General features: G+C 35.8%; 9 protein-coding genes, 9 long non-coding RNA genes and 2 other non-coding genes across 20 annotated transcripts; 12 read left to right on the forward strand and 8 right to left on the reverse strand.

Moving 5' to 3' along the window:
- Positions 1-210: 210 nt before the first annotated feature.
- On the forward strand, positions 211-1,865 carry SPOM_SPCC24B10.06 (uncharacterized protein). The gene is made up of 3 exons (NM_001023000.3): positions 211-467; positions 682-832; positions 898-1,865. Exons 1-3 carry the CDS (start codon positions 344-346, stop codon positions 1,091-1,093), a joined length of 471 nt encoding a protein of 156 aa, NP_588009.1. The 5' UTR covers positions 211-343; the 3' UTR covers positions 1,094-1,865.
- On the reverse strand, positions 422-1,286 carry SPOM_SPNCRNA.7103. Its single transcript, NR_196443.1, has one exon. It is a non-coding gene; the product is annotated as a non-coding RNA (long non-coding RNA).
- A 468-nt stretch (positions 1,866-2,333) lies between the features above and the next one.
- On the forward strand, positions 2,334-5,072 carry gad8 (serine/threonine protein kinase (AGC family) Gad8). The gene is made up of 2 exons (NM_001023001.3): positions 2,334-2,972; positions 3,044-5,072. The coding sequence occupies exons 1-2, from the start codon at positions 2,951-2,953 to the stop codon at positions 4,729-4,731; spliced, it is 1,710 nt and encodes a 569-aa protein (NP_588010.1). The 5' UTR covers positions 2,334-2,950; the 3' UTR covers positions 4,732-5,072.
- SPOM_SPNCRNA.7104 lies at positions 3,857-4,327 on the reverse strand. Its single transcript, NR_196444.1, has one exon. It is a non-coding gene; the product is annotated as a non-coding RNA (long non-coding RNA).
- Positions 4,874-6,532, reverse strand: ada2 (SAGA complex subunit Ada2). The gene has a single exon (NM_001023002.3). It carries the CDS (start codon positions 6,527-6,529, stop codon positions 5,216-5,218), a length of 1,314 nt encoding a protein of 437 aa, NP_588011.1. The 5' UTR covers positions 6,530-6,532; the 3' UTR covers positions 4,874-5,215.
- Positions 6,533-6,676: 144 nt separating this feature from the next.
- On the reverse strand, positions 6,677-7,374 carry SPOM_SPNCRNA.7105. The gene has a single exon (NR_196445.1). It is a non-coding gene; the product is annotated as a non-coding RNA (long non-coding RNA).
- Positions 6,700-7,234, forward strand: SPOM_SPNCRNA.1161. The gene has a single exon (NR_150016.1). It is a non-coding gene; the product is annotated as a non-coding RNA (long non-coding RNA).
- Positions 7,375-7,685: 311 nt separating the features above from the next.
- rps1702 (40S ribosomal protein eS17) lies at positions 7,686-8,238 on the forward strand. Its single transcript, NM_001023003.3, has 2 exons — positions 7,686-7,700; positions 7,765-8,238. Exons 1-2 carry the CDS (start codon positions 7,698-7,700, stop codon positions 8,158-8,160), a joined length of 399 nt encoding a protein of 132 aa, NP_588012.1. The 5' UTR covers positions 7,686-7,697; the 3' UTR covers positions 8,161-8,238.
- Positions 8,239-8,426: 188 nt separating this feature from the next.
- On the reverse strand, positions 8,427-9,767 carry yta4 (ATPase Msp1). Its single transcript, NM_001023004.3, has one exon. The coding sequence runs from the start codon at positions 9,671-9,673 to the stop codon at positions 8,606-8,608; it is 1,068 nt and encodes a 355-aa protein (NP_588013.1). The 5' UTR covers positions 9,674-9,767; the 3' UTR covers positions 8,427-8,605.
- Positions 8,438-9,216, forward strand: SPOM_SPNCRNA.7106. Its single transcript, NR_196446.1, has one exon. It is a non-coding gene; the product is annotated as a non-coding RNA (long non-coding RNA).
- SPOM_SPNCRNA.7107 lies at positions 9,367-9,831 on the forward strand. Its single transcript, NR_196447.1, has one exon. It is a non-coding gene; the product is annotated as a non-coding RNA (long non-coding RNA).
- An 88-nt stretch (positions 9,832-9,919) lies between these two features.
- Positions 9,920-11,084, reverse strand: tho7 (THO complex subunit Tho7). Its single transcript, NM_001023005.3, has 4 exons — positions 11,049-11,084; positions 10,777-10,995; positions 10,570-10,720; positions 9,920-10,520 (listed from the first exon to the last, which is right to left on the reverse strand). The coding sequence occupies exons 1-4, from the start codon at positions 11,053-11,055 to the stop codon at positions 10,289-10,291; spliced, it is 609 nt and encodes a 202-aa protein (NP_588014.1). The 5' UTR covers positions 11,056-11,084; the 3' UTR covers positions 9,920-10,288.
- On the forward strand, positions 10,063-11,031 carry SPOM_SPNCRNA.7108. Its single transcript, NR_196448.1, has one exon. It is a non-coding gene; the product is annotated as a non-coding RNA (long non-coding RNA).
- A 127-nt stretch (positions 11,085-11,211) lies between the features above and the next one.
- cgi121 (EKC/KEOPS complex subunit Cgi121) lies at positions 11,212-11,780 on the forward strand (the record flags this gene model as incomplete). Its single annotated transcript, NM_001023006.3, has 1 exon — positions 11,212-11,780. The coding sequence occupies exon 1, from the start codon at positions 11,256-11,258 to the stop codon at positions 11,778-11,780; it is 525 nt and encodes a 174-aa protein (NP_588015.1). The 5' UTR covers positions 11,212-11,255.
- A 566-nt stretch (positions 11,781-12,346) lies between these two features.
- SPOM_SPNCRNA.7109 lies at positions 12,347-12,882 on the reverse strand. Its single transcript, NR_196449.1, has one exon. It is a non-coding gene; the product is annotated as a non-coding RNA (long non-coding RNA).
- skb5 (Shk1 kinase-binding protein 5) lies at positions 12,468-13,325 on the forward strand (the record flags this gene model as incomplete). The annotated part of the gene is made up of 1 exon (NM_001023007.2): positions 12,468-13,325. Exon 1 carries the CDS (start codon positions 12,903-12,905, stop codon positions 13,323-13,325), a length of 423 nt encoding a protein of 140 aa, NP_588016.1. The 5' UTR covers positions 12,468-12,902.
- Positions 13,326-13,710: 385 nt separating this feature from the next.
- On the forward strand, positions 13,711-13,920 carry snR94. The gene has a single exon (NR_197153.1). It is a non-coding gene; the product is annotated as a box H/ACA small nucleolar RNA snR94 (small nucleolar RNA).
- Positions 13,921-14,045: 125 nt separating this feature from the next.
- xlf1 (XRCC4-like factor xlf1) lies at positions 14,046-14,925 on the reverse strand (the record flags this gene model as incomplete). The annotated part of the gene is made up of 2 exons (NM_001355897.2): positions 14,615-14,925; positions 14,046-14,501 (listed from the first exon to the last, which is right to left on the reverse strand). The coding sequence occupies exons 1-2, from the start codon at positions 14,768-14,770 to the stop codon at positions 14,046-14,048; spliced, it is 612 nt and encodes a 203-aa protein (NP_001342946.1). The 5' UTR covers positions 14,771-14,925.
- Positions 14,867-15,111, forward strand: SPOM_SPNCRNA.7110. Its single transcript, NR_196450.1, has one exon. It is a non-coding gene; the product is annotated as a non-coding RNA (long non-coding RNA).
- A 574-nt stretch (positions 15,112-15,685) lies between these two features.
- Positions 15,686-15,758, forward strand: SPOM_SPCTRNAARG.09. The gene has a single exon. It is a non-coding gene; the product is annotated as a tRNA-Arg (tRNA).
- The last annotated feature ends 174 nt before the right edge of the window (positions 15,759-15,932 follow it).

Genomic DNA, 15,932 nt, shown 5'->3' on the forward strand with positions numbered 1-15,932 from the left:
TTGGACTACAACCAAACTTGGAAAATTGCCTAACTAAAACATTTTTTCTTCATTTCCCTGTTCACATTTAATTAAATTAACTAAAAAACCAATTCAAATAATAAAATTCTGATTTGTTTATGTTTTTACCTGAAACAATTCTATGGGAGTAACATCTTGTTACCTGTTTTGAGGAAGTGAATAGGTACGGCTGTCACGGTGCGTGTACGTAACATTAACCTAAACCAGTGGCATATATATTGGTATATATATCTACTTTGCTGTGTGCTGCTAATTGATAAACCATTCCCTTCTTCTTTATTTATCTAGTGCTTAAAAGCTGTACTTCTTATCCATTTGCAAAATGTTTGGAAAAGTTTCATCGCTTTTGGTTTTTGCTTCATTCTTGATCATTCAGGGTGCTTTCGCTACTTTGGTGGCTCCCATTGGAGATCTCGAGCATTTATCTGAAATTGAATTGCTCTACAGTAAGTACATTGAGGCTATGTAAAAAGTTTGCTGTCCATCCAACTCGTGCACTTAATGTTGTATAATGTCGTAGACCGAGTTTTTGTCATTTAATCATTGTTTAAATATTTTAATATTTAAACTTTGGTATTCTTTTTACATCCCTTCTCTATTCTCTATGTCTCTGTCTTTATATTTTGTGACTATGTGAAATAGCTAACTCAGTATATTTAGCTAATCGTGTTTTGCCCTCAAAAATTCCTTTGACCCCATTTGTTAAGAGGGATGATGATTCTAGTTCAACTCAGGCAAGTTACTCTACTACTGTGAGCGATGTTGTGATTGTCACCGACAAATCTTGGTCGGATGGTGTAGAAACCATTTTGTAAGTCATGCTTGTCATTTTATGGAAACTATTTGTTTGTGTAAAATTACTAATATTATTTTTAGTCCTTATAGTTACACCGAATATCAACCATCTACTACTTACACTTCTGCACCTGCCGGATCCATTGGATACGCAGCATCCATTCCCAATACAGGGCGCGAATTGATGGAGAGTGGGTCCCCTGTCCGGTTTTCCAAGAGTTCATTATTGATTGTTTCACTCTTGAGCATTGCTGCTTTTGCCGCTTTAGTCCTTTAAAAATTCAACCGGAACCTACCCCCTAACATTCACCTGAAAATTTCTCTTTAGGGATTTTCTAAACTTAGATATAGTTTTTGATTCTACTTTACTCTTTTAAAATTTTTGTTGCTACTTACACTGTCAATTCTATATCTGCGCTCGATAACCGGTTTCTTTTTTTAGGCGCTTTGGCAAACTCGTCTCATCCCTTTAAATAAAACACACAAAGGGAGCTCTCTGTGAGAAAATTCAAAACTCTGAAGAAACATCGCTTTTACTAGTGAGGAGCCTTCTAGAAGTAACTACGAAAAGAATTTGCTTTTCTCATGGGTAAGTAAGGGTTTGCCTACAGTTGAGTGAGTCATCAGTTTCAACAAATTTCGTTCTTTTCATAAATTCATTGTTCATGTTTTATTTCTGTTTTATATGTTATTTTATTTTATTTTATTTGAAAATGTTTTTTGTTTTTCAGTTCTCTTTGGATTTATATACACTTTGAAGGACTTGTACGAAGCGTCCAGTGTATTAAAAGTAGAGCATTGGTATACAAATTGCTTTTCCGTTAAATTGCTTTATCTTTTTTTTTCGCTTGTTGCACAAGGAACTGAAATTTTACAAAACGCATCGTACTTGGAAGTTGCAAAAATCTGATGGAAGGCATAAATAAATGACTTGTTTTGTAAAGAGGATATTGCAATCCTAACGGTGGTATTTACATGCTTCTATAATTATTTTAAAACAAATAAAGTTAATTGGTCTGCTAAGCTACACATACGCGTAAACGGCATTTTGCGTTTGTCCGCAGATAATTGTCAAGATAATTATTTGTATTGTTTTGCTATATACTTCGTTTTGTAAATTGATCCATTTGAGTGCTGTTTCTTGACACGTGTAGTATAAATCCTATGTTTCAATTTAGGTCACTACAAACTTGAGCAAGTTACCACTTACAAGAGTACACCAGCACTTTTAATTTCTCTATATTAATATTCCATCTTTTTGACATTACTAAGTTAACTAATTTAATAGCTGATATGTAAAACACCATTGCAAAGAACTTTTATATATAGTGCAATCGTACGAGAAAAGGGTCTATAATTTTTGATCATTATACGACAAACCTGCGTAATGTGCCGACCGTATCGGTAGCTCTCCTTATAATATTTTATCGAACTCACGTTGTTCTGCCGCAAAAAGCTGCTGTCTTGTACCACTTGTATTTTAGGAATACGGATGATCCGAGCTGGCCACATCTACTGACTGCCAATACGACCTAACAAAGGGAATATCAAACGAAAGCATTTTTGACATCAAATTTTATTTCATTGACTTTAACGTATTTAGTGCTGTCGATTGGTTTCAATTTCGTCAAAATTTCCGCGAGGTGAAGGCGACTTTGCTCAAAGTCGTAATACCAAAATCGGCTTAGAAATCGACTTTATCAACGAAGCATTCCTTTAGTAGGGATTTTGGAATAAAAGAGATTGCGATTTATTTTGAATTTTAAAATCAACACCCTTGCTTACTACTTATCGGGATTAGATTTCTTTGACGAATTTACTACTATACTGACATTACCAAACGCCTGTATCCCCTTTCGTTTATTCAAAAAAAATTGCAACTTGTGCTTACTTTTTATTTTATTTTTTTTTTGGATTTGATTTGATTGTTCGTTCGTATTCGCTTACTGGTACACTTCCCGTTTTTGTCTTCGAATTAGTCCATAAATACGTTTTTTGTTAGATTGAAGCTTTTTTGCAGCCTCGTTACCTTATTCTTTATCATTTTCGTTATATTAAAAGAAAAGATAGAGGGAAAGCGAGCTTTTAAAAATCAGTTCATTTTTTTTTTCTACTCCAAACAGACGTTACCGAAATGTCCTGGAAACTTACAAAGAGTATGTATTCCATAATACGGGTTATCACACTCTGTCTTTCTTTTTCATACTAACAGCTTTTCGCTTTTTAGAATTAAAAGAAACTCATCTAGCATCCGCTATTGGCCTGAACTCTGGCGGCTCTAGTTTTACTAGAGGTCTGAAAAACAGTACTTTATCCTCTACTTCTTCTCGTAAATCAAGTGATGAAAAATCTCGGAAAAGCTCGGAGGATAAACGGTCTCCCCAAAGTACCGTCGTGCAGCCTGGTTTATTGCAGGTCACAATTATAGAAGCTAGAAATTTAAAATTACCGTCGGGACATGTTCCTGCCAACTACGGGGTTTCCATTGACAATTCTTTACTTGCCCCTCCACTTAGTAATGGCTCGGGACACGCAAGGTCTCGTAGTCATGCTTGGTGGTTACCTTATATCGTCGTTGAATTCGACAAAAATGAAATCTTAGTAGATGCTCTAAATACTGCAAGCCTTGAAAATCCTTGCTGGGATTATCAGGCAACTTTTGACGTTTCCCGTTATTCCAAACTCTCCCTGAATATTTACCTTCGTTCTTCATCCAGCCGCTCGCGCAACGGTATGGGGAATGACGCTTTCCTAGGCGGGATTAAACTGTCGCCTTCTTTCATTGTAAACAAGCTTACAGACGAATGGGTACCCCTGCATGGGGGTAGCGGTGAACTTCGTGTTCAAATGCTTTACAAACCCAATCAAAGTACCCCTTTAACCATTGATGCATTTGAACTATTGAAAGTGGTTGGCAAAGGCTCTTTTGGAAAAGTCATGCAAGTGCGTAAGCGTGACACTTCTCGTATCTATGCTTTAAAAACTATGAAAAAAGCCCACATTGTATCTCGCAGTGAAGTAGATCACACATTGGCTGAGAGGACAGTACTTGCTCAAGTTAATAACCCTTTTATTGTTCCATTAAAGTTCTCCTTTCAATCTCCCGGTAAGCTGTATCTTGTCCTGGCCTTTGTTAACGGTGGTGAGTTATTTCATCACTTACAAAGAGAAGGCTGTTTTGATACATATCGTGCCAAATTTTACATTGCTGAACTACTTGTTGCTTTGGAATGTTTGCATGAGTTCAACGTTATTTATCGAGACTTAAAACCGGAAAACATATTATTAGACTACACCGGTCATATTGCTTTGTGTGATTTTGGACTTTGTAAGCTAAACATGGCTAAAACCGATAGAACGAATACTTTTTGTGGCACCCCTGAATACCTCGCTCCTGAATTGCTTTTGGGTCATGGTTATACAAAAGTTGTTGACTGGTGGACTTTAGGTGTGCTACTTTACGAAATGATTACAGGACTTCCTCCTTTTTATGATGAAAATATAAACGAAATGTACCGAAAAATTCTTCAAGATCCCTTGCGATTCCCAGACAACATTGACGAGAAAGCAAAAGATTTATTGAGTGGATTGTTGACCCGCGCTCCAGAGAAGCGGCTGGGTAGTGGAGGGGCGCAAGAAATAAAAAATCACCCTTTCTTTGATGATATCGACTGGAAAAAGTTATGCGCCAAGAAGATACAGCCACCCTTTAAACCAAGCGTTGAATCAGCTATCGATACTAGTAATTTTGATTCTGAATTTACATCGGAAATCCCAATGGATAGTGTTGTTGCCGATTCTCACTTATCTGAAACCGTTCAACAAAGGTTTGCCAATTGGAGCTATCAACGACCAACAACCATTGATACATCCGACGACATTAATACAATAGCACCTGGAAGTGTCATTAGGTGATGAATTTGACACTTCTTTGTTTATTTTGAAAGTTTTCTCATTTTTACTCATACATGCCGCTTTTCTTGCCTCTTTTACATATTTGTATGTTATAAAGGCCAAAGCTTCGTTCATTTCTCATTATTGTCATCTTTTTTTGTCGTACAAGATCATTTTCTATTACTATTATTATTATCATTATTATTATTATTATTACTGACAACCTCAAGTCTTTGAAGATTATTTATTTTTTGTCAGCTGAGAAAAAGTCTCAGATATTGTTGGATGTAGTGTTTTTTGTTCTTGTAGTTTCCGAAATTACTAGTGTAGAAAATTGATGGAAAACTCTTTTTAATTATTAAGCATAAGAACGTAACGGCTATTGAAAAGGGAAAAAAAGACGGAGATGTAATTAAAGGTGAAGGGGTAATTAGTAAAATTACATTTCAAAACGTAAAGGTAATAAACAAGAGTAATATGAAAAAGGTAAAAGAAACCAGTACTTTTAGGTTGGAGCGCCAATCCACCGAGCATTATGGAAGAAGTCGTACACCTGTTCGACTTTATTAGCGTCTAAGTGTTTAAATAAATTAACTGCATCGGTTTTTTGAAATGGTTTTTTGGAAGTCAGTGAAGCCGATATTAAGGCAAATTTTAGAGCCAAAAATGGTTTAGGGAAAATCTGCAGTTTTGAGCAAAGCGCTTGCTCATCCTCTGAAAGCAGTTGCCGATCAGCGGAAGCAGAAAACATTGTGGGAGTCGCTGGTTTTCGAGGAACAATCTTTTGAATGTCACGAACTTGAAAAGGAGCGGAAGTGGTTTGGTTAAACGACTTAACATGCCTCAATTGCTTATCATATGAAGCAGAAGCTTTACTTAAGAGGAATTTTTGCGTTTTATCGCGTTCATATTTATGTCCTTGTTCGAGTGTAGTAAGACCCATCTGTCGCCATTCCTGTAAATCAGAAATTTGTTTTTTTAGGGTTATTTGCTCGTGATAGCTGTTCACGAACTTTTGGTAATCAGGGCCCGTCAAAAGTCGAGCAAATGCTTTTGTTTTATTAAGTAAGTTTCGTTCCTCTTTTGACATGCGCTTCTCATTCGCCTGTAGCCGTCGATAATCTAAAAGGTTGTGATTGAAAATGGTTTGTTTACGAACAGCCCGACGAGTAAGACGGGAATTATATATGTTAAGCATAGTCAGCTTAAGTTGCATTTCATGCTTTGCTGACTCGTGTAAATCGTCATCAAAATTCATATCCTTTATGGGCAGTTCAGCTTCGTTCATGTACTCTTGATCAAATTCAAGACGGCCCGGCATATAGCCTTGGATTTCGTGGCATTGGGGTGTAGATGCTAGAGGCTTTTGAGGAATAATCGGTGGAGGCTGAAAAGCTTCAATACGAGCTCGTTTCCGTGCCGCAAATGCTATGCGATCCACCGGTCCAGGGAGCTCTACGCTTGCTAATGGATAGCAATCCGACTCAATATAGGTTTTCAGATAATGATCCCGACATTCTTCTTTCGTCCGAGCATTTCCCACATAGTCTGCAATGTCAGCCCAGTTTCCAAGGCCCAGTGTTTCACAAGCATCGATTAGTAAGAGTTCCTCATCAGCACCCCAATTTTCGTCGAAAATAGGGTATGAATTGGTTTCAATAATCCTATACGGATGAGACGGATGGTGAGTTCCTAGGGAGGCACCAGATGTAAAGCAGGGGATGCACAAATCGAAGTCAACACATTCTACGCACCGAATATGAATGGATCTTGTTATATCTTGGGCGCAGACGTTGCAATGATACTTTTGAGGAGGCATCCTGCTTCATGTGCAAAATTTTTCGTCCCTATATGGTGGAGCAAAGTGATGATCCGATGCGTAGAATATCAAAGAAGCTTGAGTAAAATGAGAAGTAAAAGTTGGATTTCAAATATGAAAATTAGATCATTAAACTTAGAAAACTCTTTTGAATACGATTTATTAATAATGGTGGCTGAAGTTGAAGTTTTTGACTTTTCAATATCACCACCAGCAATTACTAAATACGATCGAAACGTGATTGCAATCAGAAAATAAGTTAAAATTCATTCACTGAATAGTTATTTTTGTTTAATAAAAAAATCTGTTGCGTTATATATGGTTTCTTTAACCGGAAGACGGCTTCTGTCTGTCGATAAGGTAGAATCAGAAAGAACTAACTCAGAGTATTAAAAAAACAAGAAAAAAGCAATTCCGGCTTATCAAACGAATCGATTCTGTAAAAATATCACAAAGTTGACATTTACTGGATTGAAGGTCTTTTCTTACTGCCGAAGCGAATGTTTATTTCCCTTTCTCATTTTGAAGAGCACCTGCACTGTCTTGTGCTATGCGACTAACAGGTCCAAGGTTTTTCTCTATTTATATAGCTATGATATTATAATTTCAAATACCATGTTGCCTTTTGGAACAGTTTTATTAAAAGCGTTTTATCACAATATATTAGCAGAGAAAACTATAGTAAATTTCTACGAACATTTTCACGGCTAAAAGTCATTGATTTAACATTAACGGAGTTCAATGCTAATGAATATGGCTTTGTTGTCAATTGCTTTATGTTTATATCAATTACAAAAATCAGTAAAATAGATCTTAACAGAGAACTTCTCTGCAATCACGACTTGATGAATAAGAGAATAAACCATAAATATGCTATGTTTAGTTAGCGTATCAAACATAGTGAAACGTAAAGTTTTCTGGACTTTTTATCGTTAATTAGATTAACACAACTCTATAGTGTTTGTGGTAATTGGATCTTAAACTATTTTACATAATGCTTTAGTATTCTTAATAATTATTATATCGCGCTACGATACTTTGTTTTACTTAAATTAGTATTTTGTAATAAACAAGAATATCTTTATTCGATAAACTAATTTGGACTTGAAAGCAGTCACACAGTACAAACTCAAGAATTCAGTGTAGTAAACTCATCACAGGAACAGAAATGGTAAGGCTTTCAATAGAATAGTTAAGAAACCGGTTTGAGGATAGAAATTACTGACAAAACATAGGGTCGTGTACGCACCAAAACTACGAAGAGAGCTTCTCGCGTAGTTATCGAGAAATACTACCCTCGTCTTACATTGGACTTCCAAACCAATAAGAGGATTGTCGATGAGGTTGCTATCATTGCTTCCAAGCGTCTCCGCAACAAGATTGCTGGATACACGACTCATCTTATGAAACGTATCCAACGCGGTCCTGTCCGTGGTATTTCCTTCAAGCTTCAAGAAGAAGAGCGTGAGCGCAAGGATCAATACGTTCCTGAAGTCTCTGAGCTCGAGAAGGACAAGATTAACGTTGATCAAGACACCAAGGATATGCTTAAAGCTCTTGGCTACGACTCTATCCCTACTGTCGTTGTCGCTGCCTCTCGCCCTGAGCGTCCCTTCCGTTACAGACACTAAATAACATTTTAAAAAAAATAAGATGTATGTTCTTTTGAACTGTCACGGTTATTTATTTTTGTGATGCATTTTGTACCATATTGTTGTATTTGTATTCATTTCGATTTGTAGACAGTAAAGTAGGTACGTAAAATCGCTCCTCTAGAAGCTCGGTAGTTAAATTTATTGTACATTTAGTTTAGACGATTTCAATTTTTTCATTTTTGTTTTTACAATCTTACAAATTTACTAAGACCGTTCGTTGTGAATATGATACCTACTGAAGATGAAAGTGCAATGGGCAGAAGTCGTTTAATAAAATAATTAAAATTGGCTGTTGTACAAACGCTCAATATGTTGACTTGACATATTAAGAGAAAAGGAAACTAAACGGTAGAATAATAAAACAATTCAAATTATGATAAACCCTGAGACGTAAATTCAATAAATACTTTTTCTAATAAATTCACTCGACGTCTATACCGGAAACATTTTGTAAGGATTCATAATGATAAAAGTCTTCCGTCTTCAAAGACCTCAAACCGCCTGATTGTATGTCATATTTGATTGCTTCCAAATCATTTCCATGCTTGTCAAAAAGCTCTCTGCGTGGAACTGATAAAGCAGATCTACAGACTTCCTTGATATATGAGCCAGACAGTCCAGCAGTGGCATTAACAACTCCATTCCAATCAAAGTTCGCTTCTAACGGTACCTTTTTTAAATAAAGTTCTAAAATCTTGCGACGCTGTTCGGCATTTGGAAGAGGTATGGAGAATACTTTAGGCATACGACGCCGAATGGCCTCGTCGATGTCAGCTGGTCGATTAGTAGCACCCAAAACAAGAACCCGTGACTGACCACTCAATAAACCATCCCACATCGACATAAATTCAGCTTTAATTTGAGCCATTGCTTCATGGTCTGTCCTTTGGCGTTGCCGCAAGAAAGTATCAATTTCATCGATAAATATTATAGTAGGCTCAAGCTTACGAGCTAGTGTGAATAATGCGTCCACAAGCTTGTTTGATTCACCGAACCATTTGTCTGTTAAAAGGCCCACACTCACATTTATAAATGTAGCTTGACTTTGCTTGGCTAATGCTTTAGCTAGCATTGTTTTACCACATCCAGGAGGCCCGTACAAGAGTAAACCCTTTGGACACGACAAAAGTCCGCCATGGGTGTCAAACACTTCAGGGTATTTTAAAGGAAAAAGTACATCTTGCAAAAGCTGATTAACATGTTCATCCATACCTCCAATATCATCAAAGGAAACATCGATTTCGCTGGGTAGAACGAGCTGTGATGCAACAATCTGCTCATACTCATTTAATTCCAGAGTCTCCAATTCCTTGACTTGTTCCCCAGCCCACTCATCAAGTCGCTTACGGCTTTTGGAAACTGTATCCTGCCTTTTTTGTCGATACGGATCTAAAGTAGACAAAAGTTTATGTGCTGCGTACCAAGAGCAACCAAATGCTAAGGCATAGACAACGATCTCTTTAATTGCCCTTTTAGTCGTCGGATTCATAATCAATTCCCCAGTAATAAACTTCAAAATGCAAGCACACAAAATTTTATGCAGTAAATTTGTCTGGTGGCACGCTACTACTATTGGGGCGGTTGGTATGTTCAGCTAAATGGGTAAAGAAGATATACAAAGTTGATCGTACTTTGCTACATTGTTTGGAAAATATATTCATTGAAAAAATTATTTTTAAATAAAAAATTTTCATTTTCCTAAAGAAACAATCCCAATGGTTTCAAAGCGCAGTTATCAATTATCAAAAGTGGTAATGTAACAATAAATATTTACTCTCTGTGCCAAAAGATTTGGTTATAGATGAAATAACAATTAGTAAACAATAATAATTAAGCAGAGATTTTTTCTGAGTAAATAACCCATTGAAAAATGAGAATAAAAATGGAGCGAGAAACCTTTTAGGAGATTTGGATATACTTATAAATATCCAAAAGGGAACCTAACGGAACTATATACAAAACAATAAAGGACATATCAAGACTAAATCGCTATGCCCGTCCAGTGAAGCTCACTGTTTAACATATCCTAAACGGAAAAACCATTCCTATCATTCGTAAATTCACGAAAATTTTTAAATTATATACAATTTTTTCCTCCTAGGATTTATTTGGCCTTGTATTGAGTCGAACTTGACGACGAAGGATTTTCACCTTCACTAGCAATGCCTTCTTCTGAATCAGATTCGGGATTACTAGGAGGATGCAATATAGACTGTAGGTGGTTCATTTGCTTTAAAGTTTCATCAAAAATATCTTTTCTCAAATTCCATGCTTTTACATAATTCGCGTTTTCTTCTTCTAACTCACGAATAGCATCTTGCAACTTTCCTATTGATCTGTAAACCCGGTCAGTCTAAAATATTCAATATAAATCTGGAAACTTACTCTTGTTGTTCTGTTCTTGATCTCAATCCTTTTGACATTATTGGCTTGGCCAACTCGTCGTATTGTTCACGCTTTCTTAATTCTTCTTGGGCAACTAGTAAATCTTGCTCAAGCTGGCTTATTTCGGTTTTTTCTGCTTCACAAAATGTTTCTGAAAATATTAATAAAAACATCACTGTACTTAAAGTTACGAATTTAATCACATACGAGTCTTCTTCAGTTCTCCTTCGTAAACATCCACTTCTTTAGCATTCATGTCTAATTGCATTTGCAATCGAAGCCAAAAAGCAGAGAGAGCAGAAAATTCAATTTCTAAATCCCTTAAGTTTGCTTCGTCTACATTTTGAGCAGCAAAACCAAGACACCGACTAATCAACCGTTTCAAAGGCCGTTCTTCCACAGTTAAGCGCGATCGAATCGCCGTCTCTGACATATCGGTTAACTTAATATTTTCAAAAAAAAAATTATTTATAGCATACCCTCCATAATGAATTGAGTAAAAAAAAAGCAAATTCACTATACAATTTAGTTGGGCGCTAAGTCAGTAGCTGGAGTGTTCGGAGTTTTAGTCACCGTATTTTACCGATGTTTACCGGCAAAAAGTTATTAGTACGATTATTACCTAAGAAATGTAAAAACGCTAACAAGGATTGCAGTTTGATATTGCTATAGAACAGGCGGGCAAAATGATTTTACCTCTTTTTCCAGAGACACAAGTTCATGTTTTTGTATATGAAAATGTTTCTAACTGTGCTGCGATTCATGAACAACTAATAAGCCAGAATCCCATTTATGACTATGCGTTTCTCGATGCCGCTACTATTCTATATAAAAAGCAGGTTTATAGCGCTATTATTAGGGCTCTCGAAGATAGAAGGGACGAACAAATGAAAACTAAGACGATTCACTCAGAGGTTATTTTGTCATTGTCCCCAAAAACCGAAATTTCTAGTGCGTTCCGACAATTCAGCATGACAAAAAAATCTAAAAACATTGTAGTGGTAAAAATTGATAGCAAACTTACAGAAGAAGAAGAATTTGAGCGCTTGGACAAACTTGTGGAAGGTAATAGGGTCGAATTTTCTGACGAAGAGTTACAAAAATTAATAGACTTCAAGGTGTTAAAAAAGAATTACAAATTGGATCCCTCTACGCTTGAGAATCCTTTGGCCTCTATATTATCTTCGATAGCTCTACGTGGTTATTCTTAAAAACATATGTTCTAGCAAATCTGATCTTTTGTCAATGTTTCACAATTGATTTGACTATTTTTCTATGCGGCTTGAATGATAATGATGAGAGTTCCAAATGGAACGTTGTGTGGATTCTTCTATTCCTTATAATTTTTTCCTCTCTCAAATGACTGTACAAACTATTTAGCAAGCACCTACATAATCAATTTTTGATTTACGAATTGGTAAAGGATGGCACGTAAAGTTATGCCCTCTGGTTTGGTTCAGTTTTATGATCTCTTGACAGTTTTACTAAAGTAACTAAGGGCATTTCATTACGATTATCTGTTTCGATACTTTTACCTAGGGAATGCTTTAGTGTTATTTGACATCATGTTTTGTTCTTGTGCAATATTTTTTGCTCAGGTCTATTGGCGATGAATTACTATATGGTGGATCTCAGTGCAAAAAGTTTACCATTATGTGAATAGTTATTAAAAGTTTAATGGGATTATAAATTAATGGGTTTTTTATTGCGCACCTTATGCTCCTGTTATAAAGAAAAGCAGGTCGCAAAGGTAAGAACTATTTTTATACAACAATAAAGGTTTTTACATCGTATGTTTTACAATTAACTGGCAGCTCTTTGTCAAAATTGTTTATTTACGGATTTAACTTGCCTTCTTGCGGTATTGACTGCTAAGCCGGAATTTGTGATATCAAGCCATCCGTTTCCCAGTCACGCGAAAACTCTTCCTTATGGAAATTTCATTTTAACAAGTACAAATCTGTTAAAACTACATTCATATAATCATATGCAGGCAGCCGATTAGAGAAAAACTAAATTTCTTAGGCAGAATTGTCATTATCCGTCAATACCGCGTTTTTTTTATTTTCCGCTTTGATTTTTTTTATCATTCTTTTTGGTTCTTTTATTTTTGTTTTTATTTGTTTTGTTTTCTTTTTTTCCTTTTCAAAAGTCATTTGAAGACAAAAACTCAACGTTGAAGAGAGCATTTGTTCATCTGTTGACTTTTCGCCAATACACCTGTTTTTTTATGGACTTGCTAAGTATAGTGTAAATTTAACGCTGTCGTTGATCCGTATGATTTCTTTTGATTAATTTAAATCGTTATATGTGACACTAGCAATTTTTGCTTCATGGCGGAAGAGACTGAAGAGGATTATTTAGTTGTGGGTCGTGATTACTTGTACCCCCCAGATCATGAACTGCACTATGGGTTTCATGCTCGTGTGATTGAAGAGGAGGAGGAGCGATTTGTAGATGATACCTTTGATGAAACAATCGAAGGATCGGATGACTCCGAATCAATAGATGATACGGAAGTATTTTACGATGCTGAAGAATCTGAAAGCACTCACCCTTCTGCTTCTTTCAACGTCCTTGCTGACGCCGTTGCGCTTTATGATTTCGAGCCCCTCCATGATAATGAACTCGGTTTTACTACTGGTCAGAGACTTTGTATTTTGTCGGAATCCAGCGATGGTTGGTTGATTGCATACGATGATGCCTCAGGAAGAAGCGGGCTTGTTCCTGAGACGTTTGTTAAATTAGAGGTATAAAAGAGCGTTGAATTGAACCCTTTTTACTTTTTCTTTTTGTCAAATTGATTTTAAAATGTTATTCCTTATTTTATGTTCCAAGATTTTCTGGATCCTCTCCTTTATATATAAGAATCCGAAGTGTTACGGGAAAAAAATTCGGATTGTCACGCTTCTTATGAATATTATTTAAATGTACGCCTTTAAAGCAACTATCATACAATTCTCCTTTGGGTAAATAACTAACCTTGGGATGTGTCGTAACTTGGGACTTATTTTTGATTTGTTATAAGGATGAAATGAATGTTCTATCTTATGGACCTTACAAGAAAAACTATAATATTGTCAAATATAATCATATGAGATGAGTTAAGCTACATAAAACTCTTTGAAACTTTATTTTATATTATTGCAACCTTCTAATAACTTTACATCTTCTTATCCAAAGAAGAAGGGTTAGAATGTACCGTGTTTTACGGAAGTTCCATTCCCGTAGGGTTACAATGTGTTGCTAGAATAAACCGTAAGTCATAGTACATATAGAGGCCAATTCTGTAAACTTTTTTAAAGTCTATGGAAAACCCTCTATGTGTCTCCAATAGAGAACGGACATCTCTTTCTGATTAGTATATACGTTTTCATAGTCTCTTCATCCTGAGGTAAATTGTACAAAACGCTGTAGTTAAACATGTGATCGAGTTAAATAGATATCTTCATAGTTCAATATACCATTAGATTTTTTTAAACAAAATCATAACGAGTACGAGGTCGTTTTGGAGAAATAATATCTGCAAATGCTGAACGTTTTCTTGGTGTGGAAGGATTGGAAGACGAGGATCTTTCATTTAATGCTTCCTTGAACCAAGTCTTGTCATTCAATAAAGACTTTTGATCACGAATAATGGACATTAACGATCCTGGACTAGTGTCGGTTTCTGACTCGAATAAGTGATGATTGATAAGAGGAAACCATACCATCTTGGCAATCGTCTCTGGTGGAGTAAGCCAAAGGGTCCAATTCCATTCTAAGAAAATATCTTTAGCTATTTTTGAGGTACAGAAAATTTTTAAAGATCCCTCGTCATTTGAGCCTCGTAGTTGAATTCTACTTTCAGAAGAAACATTCACCAGCACTTCAGCCAGTACATCGACTAACGTTTCAAACGTTTGAAATGGATCGATAGGACATCTTTCGCTCTGTTTAAAAGTTAATATAACTCTTGGTTGAGAGAAAGGTGTTAATTTGGTTGCATTTATAACTGCTTTTCCCCTGAAAGCATAGTAGCAATGTAGTTGTTAACTAATCTTACCTCTGCCTGATTGACGATTTGATTGCGGCTACATGTACAGGACCAAACACGCACTAGGTCTGTAATATGAATGACTTGTACAGCCTCATTACTTTCTGCGTCGAAGCTAGCCTGTATAAAATGAAACCTGTGGCCACGTAGCTGCACCCAAGACATCAAGTATAAACAAATGCAATGTCTTGTTCAGTATCTCAAATTGATTATAACAGCAATTCAATTGAAAATATTAAAGCTAAATCACTAAAATAGAAGAAATAAGCTCAGCAATGGTCACAGTTGAGAATTCGAGTTTGCAAAGTAGTATTGGTATTGATGAGAAAATTAAACAACCGATATATGCCAGAGTAAACAATAACTATGCCAAGTTATTCTTTAAACTTTAGAATGTGAAAATTAGATCAATTGGAATGCTTTTGTAAAATATTGTCTAGTGGTTTGAAAGTAGCCAGCGAAAGACAACACAAACAAGGACAGAAAGGAACTACCAAGTAATTTGAGAGCTATTTTTTTTTGAAGCTTAATTTGAAAACGAAAAAATTATTAAGTAGATAAGAATGACTCCGTTCGGTTTTTTCTTCTGCTCACAGAATTTCGTGGACTAGGGGACATTTCAGCGGTATGTTCAGAAGAAGTATTGTTTCTAATTTGAGAAGAGATATCCATTCTGGATAACTTCAAGGCCCTCTTGTTCCGAAGATTGACCTACAATCATCATCCGTGTTTACATGTAGCTCTTATATTCTGCACAAGCGTGCTACTGTGTTTATATATATATATTTTTTCTAACTAAAAGTATATATATGTTTGCTATTGCTACTTCATTGTAACGTCAATGGTAAATGAAGAAGTATGTGATATAAAAACGCAAATTAATTATGCCTAACTCATTAACGACTACGAAACGTCTGAAGGTAAGAGGCAGGGAACCACATACAATGAATGTACATACTACTTCCAAAAGGATTTCGCATTGTTTGTTAGAAAGAGATGAAAATCAGAGCTCTTAGTTTTTTTGAAGCAATGTCATTTCTTCTTATAATTTAAACTAAAATCAGAGGTGTTCAACAAAAAGGTCTCGTGGCCCAATGGTTAAGGCGCTTGACTACGGATCAAGAGATTCCAGGTTCGACTCCTGGCGGGATCGACCTTTTTGTTAAATAATTTTTTTGGGTTTTTTTGAATAATTCAATTTGAAAATACACAACCGTTATTATTTATAAATTCGAGTGCAAAAAGGATGTATGAACTTAGAGGACATAGTCAGTATATACTGAGCGGGATTTACATTCCACAAATGAATTTCATCGACTACATTAAC

The sequence above is a fragment of the Schizosaccharomyces pombe genome (assembly GCF_000002945.2).
Source record: "Schizosaccharomyces pombe strain 972h- genome assembly, chromosome: III".
Lineage (NCBI taxonomy): Eukaryota > Fungi > Ascomycota > Schizosaccharomycetes > Schizosaccharomycetales > Schizosaccharomycetaceae > Schizosaccharomyces > Schizosaccharomyces pombe.

What these genes read in the sequence shown, in the direction of transcription:
- gad8 (NM_001023001.3), top strand. Translation starts at nt 2,951, where the DNA reads ATGTCCTGGAAACTTACAAAGA. An exon ending in GTCCTGGAAACTTACAAAGA is followed by an intron (nt 2,973 to 3,043) that starts GTATGTATTCCA and finishes TTCGCTTTTTAG; the next exon opens with AATTAAAAGAAACTCATCTA.
- SPOM_SPCC24B10.06 (NM_001023000.3), top strand. Translation starts at nt 344, where the DNA reads ATGTTTGGAAAAGTTTCATCGCTTTTGGTTTTTGCTTCATTCTTGATC. An exon ending in TGAAATTGAATTGCTCTACA is followed by an intron (nt 468 to 681) that starts GTAAGTACATTG and finishes CAGTATATTTAG; the next exon opens with CTAATCGTGTTTTGCCCTCA. An exon ending in GATGGTGTAGAAACCATTTT is followed by an intron (nt 833 to 897) that starts GTAAGTCATGCT and finishes TATTATTTTTAG; the next exon opens with TCCTTATAGTTACACCGAAT.
- ada2 (NM_001023002.3), bottom strand. Translation starts at nt 6,529, where the DNA reads ATGCCTCCTCAAAAGTATCATTGCAACGTCTGCGCCCAAGATATAACA.
- yta4 (NM_001023004.3), bottom strand. Translation starts at nt 9,673, where the DNA reads ATGAATCCGACGACTAAAAGGGCAATTAAAGAGATCGTTGTCTATGCC.
- tho7 (NM_001023005.3), bottom strand. An exon ending in AGGAGAACTGAAGAAGACTC is followed by an intron (nt 10,721 to 10,776) that starts GTATGTGATTAA and finishes TAATATTTTCAG; the next exon opens with AAACATTTTGTGAAGCAGAA. An exon ending in TCAAGAACAGAACAACAAGA is followed by an intron (nt 10,521 to 10,569) that starts GTAAGTTTCCAG and finishes CCGGGTTTACAG; the next exon opens with ATCAATAGGAAAGTTGCAAG.